This window comes from Diprion similis, chromosome 8, assembly GCF_021155765.1.
Source record: "Diprion similis isolate iyDipSimi1 chromosome 8, iyDipSimi1.1, whole genome shotgun sequence".
Taxonomy (NCBI): domain Eukaryota; kingdom Metazoa; phylum Arthropoda; class Insecta; order Hymenoptera; family Diprionidae; genus Diprion; species Diprion similis.
In genome coordinates, this window is record NC_060112.1 from 14,394,055 (window position 1) to 14,419,444 (window position 25,390).

At 35.7% G+C, this 25,390-nt stretch overlaps 1 protein-coding gene across 3 annotated transcripts in view; it reads left to right on the forward strand.

The window, feature by feature from the left end:
* LOC124410020 (TBC1 domain family member 1) overlaps nt 1–24,140 on the forward strand; it is a 38,561-nt gene extending 14,421 nt beyond the window's left edge. Inside the window, exons 1-16 of one of the 3 annotated variants that reach the window (XM_046888117.1) lie at nt 1,290–1,511; nt 16,306–16,458; nt 16,562–16,762; nt 16,882–17,190; nt 17,708–17,797; nt 18,130–18,244; nt 18,359–18,475; nt 18,551–18,785; nt 18,874–19,197; nt 19,452–19,738; nt 19,822–19,983; nt 20,115–20,431; nt 20,540–20,792; nt 20,912–21,030; nt 21,170–21,394; nt 21,503–24,140. In XM_046888117.1, the coding sequence (XP_046744073.1) occupies nt 16,327–16,458; nt 16,562–16,762; nt 16,882–17,190; nt 17,708–17,797; nt 18,130–18,244; nt 18,359–18,475; nt 18,551–18,785; nt 18,874–19,197; nt 19,452–19,738; nt 19,822–19,983; nt 20,115–20,431; nt 20,540–20,792; nt 20,912–21,030; nt 21,170–21,394; nt 21,503–22,426 (3,810 nt within the window). In that variant the 5' untranslated portion in view covers nt 1,290–1,511; nt 16,306–16,326 and the 3' untranslated portion in view covers nt 22,427–24,140. Of the gene's footprint in view, nt 1–1,289; nt 1,512–4,891; nt 5,293–16,305; nt 16,459–16,561; nt 16,763–16,881; nt 17,191–17,707; nt 17,798–18,129; nt 18,245–18,358; nt 18,476–18,550; nt 18,786–18,873; nt 19,198–19,451; nt 19,739–19,821; nt 19,984–20,114; nt 20,432–20,539; nt 20,793–20,911; nt 21,031–21,169; nt 21,395–21,502 lie in introns of those variants that run through there. The other 2 variants (XM_046888116.1, XM_046888115.1) reach the window with 2 other exon arrangements.
* The last annotated feature ends 1,250 nt before the right edge of the window (nt 24,141–25,390 follow it).

Genomic DNA, 25,390 nt, shown 5'->3' on the forward strand with positions numbered 1-25,390 from the left:
ACATTCACGATATATAATTTATATGGCGATTACTTTTCATTTTTGTCTACTCGCGTCTTTTTATTTTATTATTATACGTATGCGTGTACACGGCGTTTTTCTCTCTTTCTTTTCTTTGCAATTCGTTATAAGATTATGTAATCATGATCCGTCTGCTGCGTGGAGAACTCGAGGTTCAAGATCCTTTCTGCAGTTGTTTATTTGCACATTTAGGAGGAATATGTTTTTCGAAAATATTATAAGTAGAATGCATTGCTTCGACGAGTTTCATTCACTTCTTTGAGTATATTGCAATTCGCGGTTTTTTCGATATTCATTATTTCGATATCTTTTCTCATATGTTATTTTCTTTTCGTATTAGGTATGTACGCGCCTAAGTTTCTTTACGTAAGCACCGTCGATGCAGGATAGAATATGTTTTCAGGTAAAATAGCCATACATTCGTCCATTAAATGGTACCCGTATAACACACTTACGTACATAGCCTCGAGGAAGGAAGAATTTATATCCGTGTCTCTCGGTGATCAAAGACGCGCTAACTGTACGTCATGTATATACTAGATGTTATAAAAATCGCGGTATATCAAATGATTATCGACCATTTCATATTAAATATTATGTATAACGTATCTTGTGTATTAACACCTCGTGTTGTATAAAATCCCTCGCAATTTGCCAGCACGCAATAATTTTATATTAAATCCATAATAAACAACAATTATACGCATAACCAAAGGTTGAGAAAAGAGAAACAAAAAAAAAAGAACAATAACAAAAAAATGAACAAGAAATTGTTGAGGCACACGGCTTCCACCTCTGCCACCATGTTCGTTGTTCGGAAAACACGATTATATATCCACTCACGATCCGAAGTTTAAAGCAATCAGTAGTATCGTGGACGCGGAATCGCTCGGTCGAGGTTCGTTCGGCGTTCGGAACACCGATTATACATCGCAAATTCGTATGGTCGGTAATCGTGCATGCCGTCGCATTTGCCAAGCCAAGCATCATCATGTAACAGGACGTGTTTGTGTCCAATCGAGCCGAGGTTTAATCCTCGGTAACCAATCACCGCTACTGTCTCTTCATTCTTCATTATACATACTCCCACCAATCGGATTGTTCAATGTTGTTGTATTGTTATTCTCATATTGTTGTACATAATCGTTGTGTGTAGAACTGCGAGCGGATCGAGCCGCGTTCCTATTATTAAATCAGCTGTCCTCATAAACGCTCACAGTCTCACCTTGTTATTATAATCACTCTTTTCTGTCGATCGATTATCAGTTCTCATTGTGATATGCGAATGATGTAAATACGCGTTTTCTACGACGATACGGTGCATTTAAATTTTCATCAATGGTCCTTTATACGTCTGTATGCTGCACAGATGAATCTTTGTGTGAAATAATTTAATTCGTGAAGGTTGATGTAGTGAAGTGTAACTGCAAACGAATTGTCAACGATTATTGGCCGTGTTAGTTGGGATAAATTTTACCACTTCGGAAAAGGTAAGATTCAACATCTGATAATGATTGGTCACCAGACGTCTTTTCACTACAGTCTATAACCTTCGCATTTCTGCTGTATATATGGCCGTGTAACAGGTATATACATATATGCATGTTATAATTTAATTGCGTCGCTGCATTTTCATCGTTGAGAAATAAAGGTACACTTTGTGTTTTACTAATTTAAGTAAAGATAGCCAAAATTCCATCATTTCCTTTTTATCAAACTGATATACAATTCAATATTCCTGTAAACATATATTGATTGTATGATTAAATATTGTTTTTAAACATATTTATGTATAAATATTCCATCGTTTTTCCATTGTAATTATATTTCGTGTAAAATAAGTTAGAAAAAGAATTGAAAAAAAAGTAAACAATGAAGATACGCATGCAACGATTCGAGAATTATTATCATGTAATAATCGGTGTAAATCCGGTTAGATGGGAAAATTGTCCGAATTTTGACCATCATTATTATGTAAATTTAAAATATTCTTCTGTGTGCACTCGAGTTCTCACGGTGGTAAAAAAAGAAGTAACCAGATAAAAAAGAAGTGGCAAAAAAAAAAAAAAAAAAAAATAGCCACGCTAGGATTTGATTATGTAATCTGACGTTGCGTAGGCACGTGAGTTAAGGTGAAGTAAAAATTTATTTAAACGGCAGAAAAAATATTCCGGTTTTTATTCGCGGGTTACACGTATCCGCGGAGTGACGCTGCGTTAAAAGCTGTTGTTGTTGTTGTTGTGGTTTTTTTTTTTTTTTTTTTGTTTTTCTAAATTACGAACGAAACTTGCACCTTGCACATTTCACCTTCCGCTAATAAAACGCGCGCGACGTTGAATATATCATGTAGTAAGAAAAAAGTTTTCGTACCGCATAAAGTCCAGATTTTAATTATCCGTAAACAACTTTGAATCTTGAAGTATATAGACATGCTTTTCCTAGCAAAATCTTGATGTCCAAGATGGTCTTTTTTTATTTTTTCGAGAGTCACGCTATGCGCTTCAGGCTTTTCTTCGCTTCAGGCTATGAAGACGCAGTTTTACGTATCGATGTGTTGTTTTGTTACCGAGTGGAAAACTAGAAAGTTGTATTATTATTGTATCGATATACCTATGTCGTATGAATAAAGCTGTACCGGTAAACAATGTATACTAATAGAATTTTCCCTGTCTTCATTTCGTTCCATTCCAACTTCGCAGTCCGATTGGACGATCGCCACGCGCGCTCGTGTCTATACACGTATATATAATACATATAGTCTAAATGCCTAGATTGGTGCATCGCTTTGTAAATTTCCATGAATAATAATTACCCAATATGTCGTGAATGATTAAGGTAAATTATATAGATAAGCAATAAATCTGACGTCGGCAAAAATATTTTGAAATAATAGTTTTAGAAATTGTATAGACAGTCAGATATAAGTTCGTTTTCTTAAAACATTCTGCGACGAATGGAATAAATTAACGATGCAAGTTTTTTACCATTTTTCTACCATTACCAACTGTATTTACCCGCAAATCACATAAACGCTTGAATATTTTAGTAGAAATGAGTGGCTTTTTTTGTTTTAATTTCTGGTTGTGATGTAGTTATTGGAAATTACAGTCTAACTTTTTATTCATACCATTTTTCCTGCAGGCTAAAAAAAACCGATGATATTTATCCAATAAACAACAGTTCGAGAATTATTTTGTTTTCTATTTCGAACGTAAGCGCATTTTTATTTGCGACAATTAATTAAAAAAAATAGGGTCACACGTTATTCGAGTTGGCATGTACCTTTTTTTCTATGTTCAGCCCCTAAAAGCTTTTTCAAAAGAAATAAGTATGTAATAAATAATTTTTATTTTCACTTACCTCTTCCGGCCTGAAAAATAATAGTTGCGCGAGAACCATCCATTTAATAATTAAATCCTACGTTTCTGAACCGGGGACCAAATATAATCGTACTTTTTTAACAAATAATACAGATCTCGTTGTTTTTGAGAAAATTTGTTAAATACTCTGGCGATCTTCGGTGTACGATTAAAAGGTTCACCTATGCATCTACTAATTTGCATTGTTTTTGCTCATAGTACAAACAAAGTTTGTTTGTTTTATTCTAATATTTCGTATACATACATATATAATATTCAAGATTGGAGGAACTTGAAAACAAGTTCTTATACCGAGGATCATTCGCGTGTGTGATTTTTAATTACGCTCACTTCACGCCGACGTTAATTCGCCACGATCTTTATGGACGTATAAGGTATTTACATAAACACGCTGCAGCTAATTCCTTGCGCAATGGAATTTGCCAAATTTCCATCGTACAACGACTCTCTTACCCAGGCCATTAACTTCGCATCGTAGAGCTGTAATTGCCTGCTTGACGTTGACAGTTCAGCCTATCTTCTCGTAGAGAATAAGTCTATTCCCACTTAATATACGTATAACACATTAACCACCTTGTACACAATATTATGGAATTTTATACGCAGTTACACACTTCGCTTGACAAATTTCAATGATCACGTTCCTCGGACGAATTCGATATAATTAGAATTGACGGATTTTAATAGGATGCAAATATACTTCACCGTGTTCCTAAATTATGGAATAATTATTACCGCAAGGAAAATTCATGTGCCCGTTAATCAGGGGAACGAAAATCGGATATTATATATACAGCATTAAAATTAAACTTTTAATTATACGAAAAATTATCAGCAGAGCGGATGGCCGGTGAAAAATCCCTCCATGTAGCTGCATGTTTAATTATGGATCGCGTTTGCAGCTTTTTGCACGTATCAAGAGTCTGGAGAAACTCAAGTGATCCGCGCATTTCCGCCGCAGTCGGAGAGCCGCGGGTTAAAATCAGATCTTCGCCGGCATGGCGTCGCGACGCTTTTGCGGTCTCTCAGTCTAGTGGCGTACGTTCATCGGTGAAGACGCCGATTTTGTGCGAGCCTCGAAAGTCGAAAGTCTCCTCTATCGAGAAGCCCGATATTCCGCCATTCGTTATACCCGCCTCAAATGAATTTTTACAAATAAAACAAAACAAACGGCGATGTCGAAATCAAGATGCGCATTCTGATATAAAAAATGAAGGAAGAATATAATTGCTAATAAGAAAGGCCCAAGATATCTGCAAGTGAACGAATATATCAGTTTTTTGCTCACTTCCTTGACAGCGAAAACAGCTGATCTGACAGCTGACTTGATCGGCTTTCTATCTAGTTTCTTGGGCTCACCTTTTGCAGCTTTCTTCCTGATGCTGTATCTATGATATGCACCAATCAGGTCCTGCAGTTCGAATCGGAGTGAATAATGAAGTAGAATTGCGCTCCGTTTAATTACATAATATATATACATATATATGTATATATAGTGAAAGAAAATATTCATCGATATACATTATACAAGTGTTTTTCAGTTTTCACACCGTGCTATGAATACATCGTTGAAAATGGAAGAACAGACAATAAAGTATAATTTATAATAGCCGCGGCATTTTTTTACTCCGTCGGTAATTCACTTTACTGCTGTATTATTTATTATTATTTTTTTTTTTATTCACACTTGTCGTTTCCTGTGTCGTTCGATCGCAATTATACCATCGAAAGATTTCGCTCTGGTGATTCCCGGCTGCAACAGGCAGCTTGCTGTATACAAGTGTGTTTAATCGACGAATTAAACATGATTACCGTGCCAATTACCGCATCCAGTCCCTACGTGACTATCACATCCTACAGCGATGCCAGCGCTCTTAGCAAACGGCCATCTGTAAGTTATAATTCGCTTTGCAGATATTATTATATTTATTATATATAATATGCATTTGACACACCGATTGTGCCTTACGATGTTTTTTCGTCTATTAAAAATTAATAATGTACTTTGTAATACGCGCCGATGTTATACTTACGAATTGCGAAACTTGGCAACTCTGTTGTGGCGGAATTATTTCAAGGTCTAGAGAGGTAAAATATGACTAGTCCAGGGAAAATAGAGAAAATAGAAAAATCGTATTGTGGTGTGTTTTTGCTTTTCTTTTGTAACGACGTTACAGTAGCAGGTATTAACGAAATGTATAACCAACTCTTGCGCGTCGTGAATGGGTTTTGATTATTCTTCAAATACAAACGCATGCACGAAAATAGGTATTATTGTAAGAATCCGGTATTGAGATGTTTTATAGCTGTGTTAAAATTATGTAATTTCAGTTATTGACATTGAGAAATGTTAAAATATGTGCAAAGTATTAACAGTCATGCTAGGAATGATAGTAAAAATAGTTAAATAATAAAATTTTGTGAGTATTTGAAGGTTGCTTATACCGCGCTGGTAGATAATTCGAAACAGCAGTTCTTACGTCTTGATTAGAATTTTTTGTTATCTCGATATAAAGTAAATTAGGCATATTAGGAAAAAATATTTCCTGTAGTTCATTATCATCGATATTATCATGGAATATGAATTTCGCGGTTATATTCCGTATCGTCGTCTCGATAACCACCGAAATATAAATATTGTTTGCGATGAAAATTATCGAGTTTTATATTCGAGCATCGTGCAAAACATTTGCTTTTTGAGTCATCCAAAGCTTTAAATTTTCGATTCGACTTTGCTACCTTTACCGCAAGATTCAGCAACTGTTTATCTACGCAAGCGTGTTGTAACGTGTGGATCTAAATTTACATCATACCAAGGCATCCAAGATGCTCAGCTCCTGCCAATTTTCGATCCACAATAATCACTGAATTTAAAAAAATATCGAATCAACTTGTTTGCCTTTACTTTTTTCTTTGTAAATTAATAAAACAATCATATCTTGTTGCACTAAGGAAACTATTCGTTTAGATGTGAATCAATCGATGAATCGTCACTTACCGACAATTAGAATAATCCCTTTAACCTTGCAAAAAACCTAGAATCACGTTTCGTTCATAGTTCAAACCAATTTAAATTCTTTCAACCAAATGCATCCTAACTCATCCTCGCAACAAAGTGAATCATTTATTTATCGCATAAATGAAATATTCTTTCTTTTGTAAATTAAGTTGTTCATTCTATTTTATCCTATTACCTGAAAAATGTCTTCATCCATGCAATTTCTCTTGCACCTAATATTATACTAGATAATTCGCGATTCCGAAAAACCCTGTCCTCGCGTTAGGAACCTCGTGGATAATCAGCCGGAAATACTTGTCTGCAGATTTACTTTCTCTGCCTATCTTCGCAGGTTCTCTCTGCTGCCCTCAGCTCGCTTTCCTTACTCTGTACGTGGTAATAAAAAGAAGCTTGCCCGTAATTGGATAGGGGAAGCCCCGTTGGATACGCGAACTTCTTTTCGTGTCAGCACTGCTACACATTCACGTTACACACACGCAACACACACATTTATATATACACATATACATACATTTATGTCGACTTTGCACCACACCTGCAAATGTTTGCATGCTCGTTATGTATGTGAAAGTATATATGTATACTAACTGCGTGCATGCATTCATACCTTGAGACCCTGGGTATTTCCGACACTTGGTTATAGTTTTTGACTCGTAATTTGGAGCCGAGCCTTCCTCCATGTATATGACGTGTGCCGATATGCTTTGTCTTTCTCCCCTGCTTAACTTTTTGAGTTTTCTTTATACATTCGGGCTATTCAAGAGAATTAACGCATTTATATTTAATTTTTTTTTCTACAGTTGTAGCATAGTCGAAATGATTTATAAGTATTTTTGTATACCTAATTAATATTATTTTAATAGTAATTTAAATATGTTTCTCTTTGTTAAGTTGATTTTGGAATGAAGGTCTTGCAGACATTATTTTTGAATTATAATTAACGAGAATAAATATATATGTGTATATATATGTATATGCGTTAGACTGTATCAAAAAAATTGACTATTTTTTTTTTTTAATGGTATACTGAAAATATTGTTCAAGATGACGAAAAAGAAATACCATAGAAATTTCAGATTTTAATATTGATATTTAGATGTGCCTCGTCGCGATTTTCTACTTTCCATAAGAATAACATGGCAAAAATGGTTCTTGCTCCTTGCGATTTTTATAGCTAGATAACGACACGTCGTACAGAAGATACATAAACATGTTTTTGTAGGAAATTGAACGTTTTCAAAAGTTATTTGAGGTAACTTATAAATAAATAACTTTTGAAAGAATAGATTTATCGTAAAATGACAAGAGACCTTTTTTGTACAACGTTCAATTTCCTACAAAAACATGTTTATGAATTTTCTGTACGACGCGTCGTTATCTAGTTATATAAATCGCAAGGAGCAAGAACCATTTTTGCCATGTTATTCTTATGGAAAGTAGAAAATCGCGATGAGGCACATCTAAATATCAATATTAAAATCTGAAATTTTTATGGTATTTCTTTTTCGTCATCTTGAACAATATTTTCAGTATACCATTAAAAAAAAAAATAGTCAATTTTTTTGATACAGTCTGTTATGCATATATTTATTCGATTTTGTTACCGAAAAACTCAAGTTTCCATTTCAATATTTAAAGCTTGTGATGTTTGGAATTTATATAACAATTTTTAATTCTAAACTAAACTCGGGTTTCACGAGTTGCACAAATATTTGCAAGTTGATATATTGGTGTGTTAATTATGTAATAACATGAAAGAGAGGTGCAAATCAAACGTTTACATTTATTTCGTTGATTTTATTGAGTCAGTGAGTTTTTTCTGACATATCTTAAAAACTGATATAAAATATTTGGAAATTAGTGTATGGTGGTATAAATTATTTCATTAAACTTGTAACAATAATTTATATTCATTGCGTCGGTTGTTGACTATCTGAATTTCCTGTGAGCGAAGAATTATACTGTTTCAATATTTTGACCGTTTAATTTTTTCTCGTAAAAAATTAATTATAACTTGTCTGATAAAATATTTGACTTAGGCATGAAAAAAATTCCGATTTATTTACGTCATCAATCTCCCCTACCTTTTTCGCACTTCGTATGTTTTGTAAAAAATTCTCTTTTTAACTTCCAATGACCTTGTATTGCTTACATGAGTTTGAAAATTATCGCTAGTGTTAAAAAATATTCTTTCTCAGGATTAGCCCTCAAGATTTAAATCGATATGCCGTCCAAATCCTGCAAGATAAAGAAAATATATTCTAACCGAACATCTTTGCGTCTGTGAGATTCTATTTTGTTTTATTTTCAAACTGTTCAGTTTCTCGTATAATTTATTTGTCTTTATCATTCTCACCTCGCATCGAACTTCACGTATTGCCGTAAAAAAACGTTTTAATATCGTCGCTGTTTCGTTGTAGCGATTTCAACGCACGCGGCTCTCGGTCAGTCTTATTCCAATCTCTCTCATCGGTGGGGCCTCAAAAAGATATTTCCGTCCATGGCCGCCACTCGCCATGTTCCAAACACGTTCTATTGCGAAACCGACTTTGTTTATTTGTCATTTCAACTCACGGTAACGCTGCAGCAGCGTTTGTACATTTCGCTGAACACCGTCACTCACCTTATATGCCTTATTCTGAACACCACTTGTGTCATTTTTCCGGAACGCATTTCTCTTTTGTTTTTTGAAATTTAGGAAAAAGCCAAAAATCAACGATACGCGAGTCAAGTATACCTTCTAAGGAAATCAGTGTTTTTCCCTCTATTTGTAAAATAATTGAGTCTTTGCATAAAAGAAAGCCCAATTTTTTATTGTTCAAAACAAAGAAGGGTAACATAATCAATCGATATATTTCCTTTTCCGTAAAAAAAAAAAACAAAATGCAATTACAGATTTTACAAGCCATTATATATCTTAGCACTGACTGACTTTGCATCATTGCAAGTTTGAATTTATTGTATTTGCATGAATTTTTATTTACTCGAAGAGAAGATAAAATACGAGCTTATTGTTTATTTTTTAAGCTTTATAGGCATATAAAATTTTCTCCCGCAAAAATCCAATTATGACGTAGGTACCATACAAGTTACGATCACGTGTCTTAGTATGTTTTCTTTTTTATCTACATTTGCGTTCATTTTGCTAGTCACATATAATTTCAAGGGCAAAAAATCTGATCAAATTCACGGTGTGTGTTTCTCTGCACGCTTGATGATCGATCGATCCCATTGATACTAATTGATTTGTTTTGCAGTACCGTGCATGACGCTTCGTAACAATCGCGTATACCGAAACCCAGAAAAAATTAGCAGCAATCATTGCACTGTATCAATTTACAATAAGCCCATTGTTGTGCCAACTCTATATTATCATGCTAAAATAACAGAATAATTGCTCAAAGTAGTTAATAAATATACAGATATAATAAATACGATAATTATTGCTGAAGCACGATGCCTTTTTCTCTGCTCTGTTGTACATTTACCATGTGAAATGCTGATTTTCTCGATCTACTCGTTTTTCAACGTCTGTTTCATCAGATTTAATTTCCGGCTCTTAACCGCTCACCACTTTTATTGTAATTTTACACTGCGTTTAATCGTCGTTTTTCCCTATTCAACCGACGTCTCCAAGTCCTGAGTCCACAATCAGATGTGAGTATTGCGCGTGAAGAAGAAACCGAAATTTTCATTAGAACTTTCATTCTTGGAGATGGTCGTTAATTACGGCTGAAAAAGTTGATTTGCAATTAGTCTTAATTGTGTACGGAGCGCAAGCTGCTAGATCTGGTGAGGAATAACAGAGCAGCGTTTATTTTCGACGTTACTTTCCGAGAATTTTTTTCGTTGTTTCGTGCTTATTTTACTTTCCTCCGTTTTTGTTTCTTCTCGGTAAAGAAAATTAGTCCCGGGTCATCAGCGGCCAAGCTCAGCTCTCTCACTCCCATTGCAACGATCTTACGAAAACGTGAAGCTCGACCTAAAAAACTATGCGCACCACCACAGAAATAGATGGGAAGTCCAATAATAAGCTGTCCAAGTACGAGAAAGATAGTCGTCGCAGAGTTCATTGCCTTGCTTTAATACGACGATTCGTATCTGCATGCTTCTCCGGAGATACAATATTCATTTTTCGGATTAAAAAAAAAAAAGAACAAAACGTAAAAAAAAAAAAAACCAATTGCTTTTACTTCTAAAAATATTCATGACTTTGAACATAAATTTATAAAACATAATTACCACTTGGACAAACTCGTCTTTCTATTTTTCGGGATTTATCGTACTTTGAGGAGATCGTAGTGTCAGAAGAATGATGCATACCTTTTGCTACAAGATTTTTTATTAGTTTATCTCAGTATATTTCAGTTTTAGTAACATATTTAATATTCAAACACTCAAAGGTGGTTGTAATAAAATATTAAAGGCTACCACAAACTAACAATCTTACCTGATATAAATTATGGCTTGAGAAAATGTCACAAGGTGAAGTATCGTTTCTCTGGTAAGTGGCAAATATGTATTCTCAACTAAATGAAATCCTTGTCCATTTTTTCTAGTTAAACTATTGATATTCTAGGTATTTTTTGGATTTTAAACCTCAATTACCCAAAGAAATGACGATTTTGACGATGTCACTTTCGTAATGTAACACACGAGGTCTTTTTACACAAAGATTTTTTTATCTTGAAAATATATCAATTTGCACTTACCAAAAGAATGACGCTCCAGCTTGTGACATCTACTCAAGCCACATTGTTTCATGTGAAACACGTCACGAATATAGAAAACGGACCATTCAAATATTACGTCACGCTTTTAGGAGGGTGGGCGTCACGTTACACTCTTTTTCATGCGTATTTATTTGTTTTTTTGTCAGTTACTGCCACATATTGCACTAATATCGACTCATTTCCATCGGTGAAGAGGAATGAAGAAAAATCAGATTACAAGATTTCGATTTTTATTGTGAGATATCTGCGGTCAATATTTCAAAAGGGTTTATAAATATCGTTTAAATAGCGAAAATATTTATGATGTCCAGTTTTTTCAATTTTAAGTATTATTTCAGCCTGCTACAGCATGGGAAGGTGTGATGACTGTAGGCTAGAGGAATGACATTTAGAGATCAAATACGGTAAAGAAACTAGTAACTTCGATTTTTTTTTTTTAAATTGCGATGTAGTCCTGTCTCAAAATATCATTATCTAATGTATTCTAGTAATGTATGAGGGCGACAATTTCCTCGCTATTTTGAACTTGAAAGTTCAACTTGAGGCCGAAAAGTTAATCCTGAAAATCATGGAGATTGATTTATGTAACATTTACGCAATAAAGATTAAATACGAATATTCTTAACTCGAGTCTCTTGTCGATCTCCGTCTATCGTTAAACTATTTTGCTCTTCGTCTTTTCTTTTTAAACTCTTCTTTCATTCTTTCAGCATCGTGTTTTCTGTTTTTCACAAAACTACATCCTAACTTTGAGAAAATTTATTTGTATCGTAAGTATACACACGAGTAAAATATAAATAAACTAGATCGTTACCGAATCGTCAAGGTCGCTTTGTATATAAACGATATATTTTTGCATGTAGTTTGTACGACCAGCGAGATGTAGACTGAGAAACGATGAGTAAATAAATTTATTGTTTACGATTTTTTTTCTTCTCATTTTCTGGACAATTTTTATGCTAAAAATCCAGATTTTCAGGGACAAAATTAACACTATAAATAATATTACACAAAAAGTTTGACTGCCTATAATTTTTAACTCTCATAATTAAATCGAAAAAAGCTTGTATTTTTACACTTGAAATTACATACTTCGAGATTCTCAGATAAAAGGTAATTAATTCTAATTGATAGAATAATTTCCTTCATTTCGTTCGTTCAATTAATTGACAATCGATAAATTTTTTCCCTAATTGAACGCATTCAAATCAACTCGAATCAATAATTTAAATCAACTTGCCTCTTATTTCTACAGTAATAATTGTTACTCAATGTTTTACCTCATGCTGATGGTCCCGCAGAGCATAAACTCGTTCTGTGATGTATGTAACATTATATCCCGCATAACAGTATATAATTCCTCAGCTGTGAACAGCATTCCTCAATTCCGTTGCCTCTTATTTTCTCAACTTTCCTACACCTAAACTGAGCGCGACGTGATGAACTTACTTGAATAAAATTCTCGTAGTTTGGAGAGCTAAACCGCATTTTTAAATTACTTATCTTATTATCGCACCGAAATTATGCAGGGATTGAATATTTTTTTCGTTTTTTTTTTTCTTTGTAGCTAAATAATTGTAGTTTTTAAGCGTTACCGGATACACGATAAACAAATGGTAAGAATTTCATTGAGCAAAACATGCTCAGCATTGAATTTAATGATTTACAGCTCAGCGGGATAAATAGAAGAAAAATATATAGGCGCTTATAACATTGAAAACGACGCGTGGTGTTCATTCGCAGCGAAACGGAATACAGCGGTAAATGTGTTAAAATTATATCCCTCGTGATAAACATGTATATTAATCTCAGTTTGTTAAAAATATACGGTATTTACACAGATTTTTTAAATAATATTGACGCAGGCAGGATAAAGAAAATAGCTTTGCCATTGCCAATATCTTGAACTTCAATTACTCTATCTACGTTACCGATTATATAAATTAAAATATTTTTTTTTCTACTCTCTTGACAACGTACATTAATCAATTTACATTCGAAGCAAATTTTTTTTAATTTTTTTTTATTTATTTTGTTTAAAATTCGACGAAACAAAAATAACGTTCTTCTTGATCGGGCCGAATATTTCGCAAATATTTCAATAAGTTGGAGACGAATTTCTCATTGTAAATAAGCTGAGAGAACAATCAATGTTAAAGTGTGTCACGTGTTGACCGCGATTGCGTTGATCACTTATGATGATCGAAAAATAATCTAAAATACCGCAGGTCGTAAAACGCACAGGTACCCATATGTATGTACATATTATATGTATATTAAAACTTGCTTGAATCTATATTTAGGTGCGGCTTCGTTTGCGTATGGTTTTCATCGTCGAGTGCGTTTTATCATCTACTTCATTACGTACATGATGTATATAATACGTACATATCACGGCTATTATATTCCGCCTGTTTGCGATACAATTTAATGTTATATGATAACAGGATGTCGTATAGGTATGCCGCGTGTGTTGTGTTGTGTGTACAGACGCACCTGTTTCTCGGCGGCCTCTTTTCTTGCCTCTCAACCCGTCACACCTTTTATCAGATCGCCTTACCTGTCGCCGTACAGTCTCTTTACGGAATTAATTTTCGATCGACGCCGATGTCGTCGTTTGCGTTATCATGCATGCGAGCACCTTTGTTGTTCCCTTTTTATACCGTTGAATTGTTTTTTTTTTTCTTTGTTTTTTTTTTCGTCAATTTTTTTCTATCGTTAACGAGGTCTTCTCTTTATCCTTTTCTATATCCGTATCATGAATTGGAAGATTGGAAAATATTTAAGAATTAATAGATAACGTCACGATGTCCCACCGTTTGTGGGAAAACATATAATTATAGTTTCTAGGCCAACGACCTCACACTTCTAGAGAAATCGGTGTAACGAGTTTCAACTTTAACAAATAAGGAGATTACAAGTTCAGTCACTTGATTTTTATCGGTCTTACGATTATAATGAAAGTTGAGAGAAAAGGCAGTGATTTTTTGTAGAAAAAGTTCAAGTATATACTGTAACTCAGTTACGGTTCATCGCTAATCGGCGATCGATGATGATATGGAGTTTCACAGAAGTGGAACAAATGACTATACTTTTTGCGGAAAAATTACTTTTTCATTTCATAAATTACGGCTTCTATAAGTTTTTTTTATTGGTTTAATTTTATTCACCGTGGGGATGTCTCGAACATCCAGAAATGATCAAACCTTGATTCCTCAACTTGAAAACTATCCACAGCAACTGAACCATTTTTCTGATAAGCTTTCGCATTTTTTACCTCCCACACAAAGCTTGAACTTTATCCAGTAATGCGTCACTCGTAACTAATGTATAAATAAAGCATGCAGATATTACCCTTGTCAACCACATGTCCATGCGGCACGCACTGATTGTTACTATCCCGAGGGTGCAGTCGAGCAGGGGGCGTATAAATGATGCTGATGCGTATGCAAACAGTTTGAACAGACAGGAGCAACGGACCCGAGCTGGTTAAAAAATGGATGCATATTGTAACGCTTTATTAGGATGCACTTGTACCGAAATGCATTATTCAAAACTCAGTAATTGCTGCAGAAAAACCATTAATTGGTGTGGAAGAAGCTCCGTCGTCAATTCGAGATCGCATGGCATGATACTGGTAGTGAAATCACTAAAAATTACGCGAATCCTTGGATTTGTTTTCGTTATTGGGAGGTCAAATGAGCCGGCTTCTTCGGTAATCAGTCGCGTTATAGCCAAGAGATCAGTGTTATGTCACGCTTATATGAATTGCACGCATTTTGCACATCGCGTGTCGATATAAACAATGGTACTACATCATCGACGTCGTTGGTCGTTCATCGTGGGTCACGCTTCCGCCAATTGACCCCCCTTGAGGCAACAATGTGAAATTAAGAAGTACGCGAACTATACTAAAGATCGTTGGTCAAGGTCAATTCGAAGATCCACTAACATCAGTTTAACCATTGGTGTTATTTGCTTTTTCTACTTTACTCAGCGCGAGTGCTTTGTGAATATTATAGACGTCACATGGCTTGCTGCACGTCGAGCGTTTGTTACATCACGAATAGCGTGATTAGAATATCTACGCGTGACCTCGGAGCGAATACAAATGAATAAAAACTCATCTAGGACACTGATTTTAACAGGGGGACGTAGACCGGTTGAGCTCTTTTGCGAAGAGAATACGGAATAAAAAATATCGCGGGAAGCATTCGGAATTGGAGGTACTGTAGTGTACCTTACCACCCATACATGGTCAGGATTAATTACTTATTGCAAACGCTATGCATGTCATATTAACTTAACTACGTCTTAATCCTTACAGTCGACGATTCATTTCATTTTCAAACTTACTCTTACGAACAACACGATTCCTAATCCTTCACAGGACCGAGCCTTTCCCGGTGCAGAGGCTAAATTCCAAGAGCTATAATTTCTCCTGCTTTACTTATACTAGGACTGCAAATATCTATTATTTTACCTGCCATTTCCGCACAGCTGGAAAGTAGCCGTGCCTCCCTCGCCACTCGCCACTCGCCAAATCACAACCCTCGCACCTGTACTTTCCTGACCTAAATAAATTTTCTCCCAGCCTTCTCACCTCGACATCCAAGCATTTTAAGTACTTCACATTTTTCACCACTTAAAATACTCTCTATGAAGCAAATCAAGAAATTTTAATAAGTAACGAGTTTCAGTCTACACAGTTTCTTATAAAAGAAACTCTAGTCCTTTACAGTACATCGGTATAACTATTCCGCTCATTAGACATGTGCATATACGCACACCCCACACACGCGAACGATCGTGCAAACCAATAGTTGTTTCCAAATAGTGCACACAAGCTGTGATTTTGTACGTATAACGTTATAATACCGGTTCGCCTGACTCTTGGCATTCGAAATTGTTACGGCGAACATGACATTCCCGACACGAACGGAGGCTCGGAAGAAATTACAATAATCGTCTCGTCGACGTAACTAGAACGTTAGTGGAATACAAATTAGATGTAACAAAAAGAATAATTAAACGCTCTCCTTATATTCTTATTTTCTTTGCCTTAATACCCGATGAGCTGATATAAGGATTTTTGCATATTTTCCACCGCATTTCGATTGAATAGAAAATCATGTATTTCTCTTGATTCCAGGTCAAAGAGCTGTTCAGCGCCATGAAGGAACAGTCGTCGTCCTCGCGACTCGAAAAGGACCGAGAACCAACCCCTCAAAGGTCGAACAGCAGCGCCGCGGCTCTGACGTCACTGGGCGCCGATATATCACCAAGTTCCTCACATTTTTTTGAGGTAGTTTGAAGCTTGGAACATTTTTTTTCTATACCTTTAACCCGACAATGTTCATGCGTGCGGTTTTACGCTGATCGAAACGAATAATGTATTGTTGTTACAGGTTCTCTACATCGGGAAAATTAAAGTGTCTCACAAAAAAGTACCAGAGTCCTTCATCGACGATGCTCTGATAAGATTTCGTGCTTACGAACTTGAGAAGTCGAAATCGTCGTCGAATAATCTACTCACCGAGTGCCAAAGACTGCAGAGACAGGCCAGCGTGAAATTCTTGCCTACGTTGAACGTCAGAAGAGATAGTCAGGTGAATTTTAAACTGCACTTATGAAATATGTTTTTACACTAAAAAATAACTACCATGCGCGCATTCACCTTTCGATATCATGCTCCTGATGACTTTACCCCGGGAATTCATTTTCTCAGGATTCAAGTGCCAGCGAATTGGGCAGCATAGAAAACATATCCTCGAGTAGCGTGTTGTCGCCAACGAATTCATTGGATGTTGCAAAAACGTTGGGTGGATCTGTTGAAGCCTTGTCACCGACAAACAACAACTCGTCCGAAAATGACGGAGTGGAAAGTACTTCGGAGTTAACAAAAAATAAAAACGCCAACTTGCCGTCACCGGAGGTAATGAGGAACAGGGCTGCCTCCACCGGCAGCGTTTTAACTGCTAGAAGAGACTCTGCTGCGAAAGGAGGCGACGAGTACAATCGTACCATGCTTTTCCAGGTTCGTAAACTAATGCGATAAGCTTCTTTTTTTCTTAATCGTTCGAGAATGCGTCGACCGTCTGAATGAGAAAAATAAATCGAACCCTTCAAAAACAATTAGCTACGACGTTATTCCGCTGACAATAGTGAACACAAATGTAACAACATCCCTACTAGATATTAGAATAGGAAAATGATTATGGGCAAAGTCCAATCCAAATATTTTTCCAGTTATCTCCAGAGTAGTTGAGAATAGATTTGCGTAACTACGGTAGAATAGATGCTCATCAACATTCACATTTGCACGTTGTAACCATACTATAACATAAAATTTCTCGAATTTTAAATCTTTTTCATAGAATTTGGAATTTTGTTTCATTTGTCCTCACTATACATGGCGGAAATAACATTGCCTGAAATTTTGTAAACGGGTTTTTCTCTTTTCCAAACCCTTGATTCGGAGGATCCGGGTGATTCCTATCCACAAATCGAAATATGAGTATCAATCTATTAAAAAACGTTCTCCTGCTCTACAGGTCGGTCGATATGACTTAAGATTGATCAGCCCTGACAGAAAACAAGTCCTGCTCCACAAGCAGCTCAAAGACGTCGCCAGTTGCGTGCAGGTAATTATGTACTTCATTATTTTCAGACTTGACGTTACGTAGTTGATAGATGTTACCTCATTACCTTAAATTCCACGTGAACTGGGCCTCCTTTTTTACCCTACATCCATTGATTTTTATGAAACTTGAATAATTCTGCTCTCACACGATTTTAATTTTGATGTATACTTCATTATGTCAGAACTAATTCTATCTAGGTATTTTATACGGATAAACTCTAGCATGTGACCAGATTGAAGAATTTCGAATGACTCTTACAGTTTTAATGAACAGAAGAAAAAGAAAACCGTGTAAAGTTGTAATCTCTTAATTAAACTCCGTTCACCTTTCAGGGTGTCAAAAACGCAGAGCACTTTGGCTTTATTTGCAGAGAAGCTGGCATGGAATGTTACATTGGCTATGTTTTCAAATGTCAATCCGAAGCTGTTGCCGATGATTTAGTTGGAGGTATGTACGTCAGGAGGATATTGATCTCGTTGATTTCGAAATTTACAATCCAATGAATACTGCAAATACAAGAACTGGCATACTACATCTGTAATATTTCGCTTTATTTTTCAGCCATCACCCAGGCGTTTGTTGCTACGTGTGATGCCTCCAGAAAAGAAAGACATCCAGTATTTTCCTGTGATCACTGCCCCATGGTCTGGTACAATAAATTATGTCAAGATATTGAAGGTGAGTGAATTTTAACATTGTTTTGGAAATCTATTAGCGTGATTGTTTGACCTGACACCAATTTCTATGCTTCAGGACAAAATGACAAGAGAACGCAAAGTATCATCGTTTCACGGCTTGGTATGTTACCCGAAGATGAACAAGAGATTATTGTGACAAAATACAAGGGAGCCGAAGCCTGCAACGGTACTTTAGGTGGTTCCGGAAATGGTTCCAGCCTTAGAGAACAGAATCAGTTTTTAATGATGTTGTTACGTGCGCATTGCGAAGCGAAACAGGCGAGACACGTTCACGACACAGCTGAAAATAGGTAAATAATTTACTTGGCCTTGCGGATTCGTTGCTCTGCGATTTATTAGTATATTTCTGTGTTTATCTCACCAATTGCTGTCTTTCAGGAGTGAATTTTTAAATCAATACCTCAGTGTCGGTGTTGGGAGTACGATATTCATGAAAGCTAAGAGGTCTTTAACGAACAGTTTTGATCACCTCATGAAACGGAAAGGTTCGCGTGATGACTTTGGATTTAATCCTAATATGAGGGATTCAATGCTACAATTTAATTCCCCTACAAATCAAAAGGACGAAAGTCAGAGTCCGGTCTCTTCTGTGGCATCTGGACTGGACAATTGTGCCGATTCAAACAGACCCAGATCGTTGAGAGTGTCTCCTGAACAGCAGCTTAGCGTTAATACTGGGCCAAAAAGTCCCATGATGGACATGTAAGTATATCTATTACGGTGTGCCAAAGAAAGAAATTTTTTTTTTTCTAAACGCGTATCAAAATTTCGGTAAAGCAATATTAAGAGCTCATATTTGGCTGCGCGTTTAAACAAAGTCTTTTTTTTTTTGCCACATCCTAATATCTATACTGGTTATTTTTCTAATTTTTTCTCTCAAATCAACAATGCATCCTAAAACTTCTGTCATGTTACTCAAATAACCCATCGAATACTCAAAAAGTTTTCTGTTACAGTTTTTTAAAGGTAGGCAATTCTCCGAAAATGTCACCTACCGAGTCGGAGGGAAGCAATCGTCTGCAATCGAGTGGATCGTGGAGACAGGCGATATTAAATCGTGTGGTAACACCAGGAAAAGATCAAGACATCAAGGATAACGTTACGTGTTCTGGTGTGAGTGGAAAAAACAATCAACCTGTTCCAATTCGAAAAACTAGAGAGGAGCTACGCGGTCTCTGGAAAAAGGCAATCAATCAACAATTGATACTCATCAGAATGGAGAGAGAGAATACGAAGCTGAAAGGTAGTTGACACTCATTTTCGACTCAATTGATTCAATAAAATATCAATTTTGCAATAACTTTGCCTCTGAATCCCGTTTTACAGAACGACAGGAGGAGGCAACGGTAAAAAGAATTAAATTAGAATATGACGAATTGAGCAGCTGCGCTCGAGAGCTCGTTGAAGTTTGGGATTTACTGGTAAGCAAAGAGTCGAGGATATCTACAAAATGCGACAATCAGATGCTGCTTCAAGCCATCAAACAGGGTAAGATTTTTTTTTATTTATAATCACTACCAGTAACGAACAAGACAAACACCCACTCTTCACTAATATACCCTGGGACTTTTGAGGATTCACCGTTTGTCACCAAATTATGACTATCCTTCTATTCCTAGGTGTACCACGCGGTAAGCGTGGCGAGGTTTGGCAGTTTTTGGCTGAGCAATTTTGTTTGAAACAACCGCCGATTGAAACTCGTGCTTTCCCAAGCTACAATGTACCCTATGAGGTTTTACTTAAGCAGCTCACATCCCAGCAACATGCGATTCTAATCGACTTGGGACGCACATTTCCCAATCATCCTTACTTCAGCTGTGCCCTAGGACCTGGTCAATTGGCGCTTTTCAACCTGCTTAAGGCATATTCTCTTCTCGATCCCGAGGTTGGATACTGCCAAGGGCTCAGCTTCGTTGCCGGAGTTCTTCTGTTGCATGTAATTATTATATCATATAACTACCCAATTTCCTATCGTTCATTGTTCCTCAAATTCTGTATATTTTTTTACTAACGATACATTTTTGGATTTTCATTGCTGCAACAGATGGCCGAAGATCAAGCCTTTTTTTTGCTGCGTCACCTAATGTTCCGAAGAGGTCTCCGAAAGTTGTACCTACCTGACATGGCCGCACTACAATTACACCTATATCAACTCTCTCGATTATTACATGACAGACTTCCAGCTATATACAATCATTTTGACAAGCATGAAGTCTCTCCCACTCTTTATGCAGCACCGTGGTTATTGACTTTATTCGCCAGCCAATTTCCATTGGGTTTTGTTACCAGAGTGTTTGGTGAGTATTTTTCCATCCTTTCTTTATTTTTTCAACCTCGATCAACTTTCATCATGAGCAACGCAGTGTGATCGATTACACAACTATCGGCGTCTATAATTTGAACTATCCTTCCACAGATCTACTGTTTCTTGAAAGTTCCGAAGTGATCTTCCGTGTAGCTGTTGCGTTGTTAGAGGATCATCAAGATCAACTTCTTTGCTGCGATAGTTTTGAAGAAATCATGGAGTATCTGAAAGTAAGATATTCGCAACATCGCTTTCGTCAATGCATAAATAAATGGCAACATGCAAAGCAGTTTTATCAATAGACACTAATATGTAATGAACGGTAAATAAACTGTACCATGAAATAAATGAGAATTGTTACTGTTGTAGCTCCGCGTGCCAGCTGTCGACAAAGGGGTCCTCGAACGTGTAATGAAACGGGTATTCTACCCGGACACTGAAATGGTTAAACAATTGAACGAATATAGAGTTGAATACCAAGTGCTGCAGGAAGAGATGCTATCCGTTAAACCACAGATGGAAAATATGGAGAAGTTGGAATTACTCAACAAACAGCTCACCCAAGAAAACGTCCATCTCAACGAGCAACTCGAGGTAAACTTAATCCAAGTTTTTCAATGTCAAAAAGGAAAATGAATTGAATACATGAATCGATACTGCAGTTCTAGTGAGTAATTAGCTAAGAATATCTCTTTACCACAGATTGCTATGAGCAACCTTCACCGCCTTGAAACAGCCCGGTCAATTCAACAATCGTCAGCTCACAAGTTAGAATCCCAGAATCGCAGTCTTGAAGTTACAGTTGCAACGCTGGGAAATTTTATTCAGCACTTGGCAGATACACGAACAGATATTGAGATTCCAGGGGATGTTCGTCGAATAGTTGCACAGTTGAGTGTCGCGGAAAAGAGAAGAAGCAGCATCGGTACAAAATTGTATCCATTGAAAGTTATTGAAGACAACAATAACAAGTATCAACCAATGAAAAGCAACTCTACTGGCAGAGAATCTCAAAAGATGTTAAAGGGAAATAGTATCACAGCTGACACACCATATCCTTTAAAGTCGACATTGAGTCAGCCAAATTTAGGGGCAAAGCTTGAAAAAGTTTCGTCATTTTTCGCAAATTCACACAACCACATCCGGCAACAACGTGCACAAATAGCTGCTTTGAGAGGAGAATGTGGAGATAGCGGTAACGACGAAAATGATCCAAAGACTGTCAACATTGATATTCAAATCACTGATACAGTGAGCTCCGCGACTGACAGCGTAGATCAATCAGGTGGTCAGTTACTGCAAATTGAACCTAATGCATTAGAGAAGTCAATTTCCTTGCCACTGTCCAATGCTAAATTGAAACTAAAGTCGTCCAAATCAGCATACGAACTTGGTTCAGTGAAAAAAGTACCAACGACGAAACTGGAGGACGCAACTGGGGATTCATTAACTAATGTAACAGGTACCATACATCCTTTGGATACTTGTAGCGATGTAAACTTTAAATTCGGCGGTACAACAAAGTTGAAATGTATAAAGCCTGGAAGGTCACCCGGCCAGAATGGACAGGGTGATAACCTGAGTAAAGAAATTCCTGGACAAAATGCAGAAATTTTAACTAGATAGCAAATATTTCTTGTTTCTGTTAAGGAAGAGTCGTAGTGCTTTACGTTTACGTATAGCGTAAGCTTCACGTTTACCACAGTTCATTGATGGAAAAAAAAAATATTTTCATTTCGGCTTCAAGACAAATTAGTGATTCAAATGGTTTTGGGTGTCGCTTCACGGCACTCTAATCAGCTCCAGATAGCTTTGAAATTCTGTGTTACCGGATTCCCAATTGGGAAATGATACATATCCATCATCGCGCATGTTCATTGAATAATGAATTAAAAGAAATTATAGAACGAAAGTATGGTTTGTAAGTTGTTTTTTTTTCAGTGGAATACAAACAACAGCACATTTTAAAACTACGACGTAAAAGTGAACTATTTGTATTCCGATGCTCTCTTGCGTTCGTACTGTCATAGAAACTATTACTTTACGTATGAAACGCAGGCAAAAAGGTGCATGAACCATGCTGGCGTTGAATAAAAGAAATAATCATCTAATACCAGAGTTGTCTCACATCTACTACGAATAATCAAGCTCATATAAAGTACTATGATAAGATTGAATATCATTAATTATGTACAATTCATAATCTGAAGAGATGAACTGATTTTTTAAAAAGTAAAATATCAAACCATCAAGTCCAAGCAGCTGCAACACTTCGGTAAACTGGTTAAGCTATTCAATTCGATAAATTTTGTATTCGTTTGATAAATAATAAAAAAGTATGACACTTGACTAGAATAGTACATTCTGTCTATCGCGGAATATATGAATTTGCACACAGCATATTTGTAGATTAATCGTAAATTGAAAATTCAAAAACATTTCTACTTGACGCTTATCCAATGAAATTTTTTTACTTTTCAATTTTCCACTGGTCGCGTCATAATTTGTTGATTTTATACACTCATCCAGAAAGGGACGTTTTCCATTCATCAAGTAATGCGAAAACAAACAATGAGTATATTTTCTATGTGTAAGTTAGAATCAAAAGCGTCATACTTTCAAACTACCGATCATTGGGTAATCAATCAATTTGAATCAATTAATCAATCGATAATTTCGAGTAGCTTACATCAATTCAATGTTGACAGTACAATCTGAGTTAAGCAAAACAAAATCATTATTGCATTATTTAGATTTTGTTTTACTATTCTTATCAGGTCAATCAGAAAAAATACCTTCTAAAATGTGATTGATTTCGTTCCTTTTTTTCTTCCGCATCCTAAGAATTCACAACGGAATCGTCGACTACCGTGTTACATTTTGTAGGATGTAGAATTCATTATTATTTGATACACCTTATACATTTATGCCACCGTATTTGTAATATGTAGCCGGAAAAAACTACATGTTTACAGTAGAGACGTAGGTACTACAGATGTCACAGGAAAAATGTAAACTCAAAGTAAATCTTAAAAGTATTAAAATAAATCTTTATAACATAATGAAAAAGCTATTACGGATCGCATTCTGTGATGGTAGTAATGATATAATTATTGTTCTTCGTATTATTATTATTATTATTATTATTATTATTATTGTTGTTATTAGTATTACTGATGTGTATATATTGACTTTGGATTAATTTAGACCGAGTAAAATTGGATTTTGTTCATACGAGACTTAACATACATCATATACATAAATATATTTCAGAATACCATAGATGTAAATCTTTTTTGTCGTAATTACAATCCGTTAAACAATAAATACGATTTTCATACAGGTATTTCAAATTTTATCCAAATGATAGATTTACTATACTATTTAAAAAGAGATTATTATTATTATCATTATCATTATCATTGTTTTTATCATTCGTACTATTGATTCAGCGTACACCATCCAAATATCCAAGAAAATCTGGAAAAAGTAATAAAATCAGAACTTTTATTATAACTGTTTTGTTCTTTTATAACGTTGATATCAAAACTAATTTCTGACGCAAACGAGTCAAATGATTTATTTATTTTTTAATTATTTTCCAGCGGCTTCTTTATTTAAGTGTAAAATTTGAAATACTCTTTATAACCCGTCTCGTCTTGTGATAGTATTATTATAGTACTTACAATTATTCTTTTTTGTCTTCACAATTAATGAATATAGTGAAATAGCGATAATAAGTGCGCTTCCGATTAATTAAGAGTACACCATAGGAGCCTCGTTTTTCTCGTGCTGCTGCCGTATGTGTGCACAGGTGAATTTTGCGGGACAAATTCCGAGTTTCTAAGATTTCGATGATTGTTATTAAATCACATTTGCGTGGAATATCGCTTGGTTCCTGTCGAGTGCCACAAATAATCGTTGAGCCGATATAAAATTTCAAGTGTCGCAACAGCGGTCATATTTTTTTATTTTATGCTGAAATTTAAATTAGTTGCTAATTAAAATCTTGAAAACATGTTTTTCGATTTCAACGAAGTCTGAAATTCTCCAACGGTATTTCATGTCAAATACTTCTGATTTTAAAGATAATTTTTACACAAATTTGAAAAATGTGTTAACTTATTCGAAAATCTAGGTCGCAAAGTCCACTTGTACATGTGTTGGTCAAAAAGAGCAGAAAGAAAGTTGCGTATGATTCCTTCGTTTTGTATACATACTTATTTTCTAAATTCAACGTATTATTTTCCAATAATGGAGGCTAACAATTTTGTGTTACGTACATACCCATAGGTGGGAAGAACCTGTAGCAATTAAAGACTCATCATGCTTAATTATGACTGGAGATGGCCAATTTTTATGCCACAGTCTACTTTTATCATATAACCGAAAGTAATGCTTCTCAGCTTTATACCTGGACTTAATATGATCCATGCAAAGTTATGAGATAAGAGCTATGGTTCTTCCGTGTGATAATGACATTATGTGTTGGCTACACATTGCGCGATTTAGATGCTGCAGCAGTGTTTAAATAAGTTAGTGATGCCTATGCGTCCAAAGGTGACTTGTCGTATCCATGATAGTTATTTT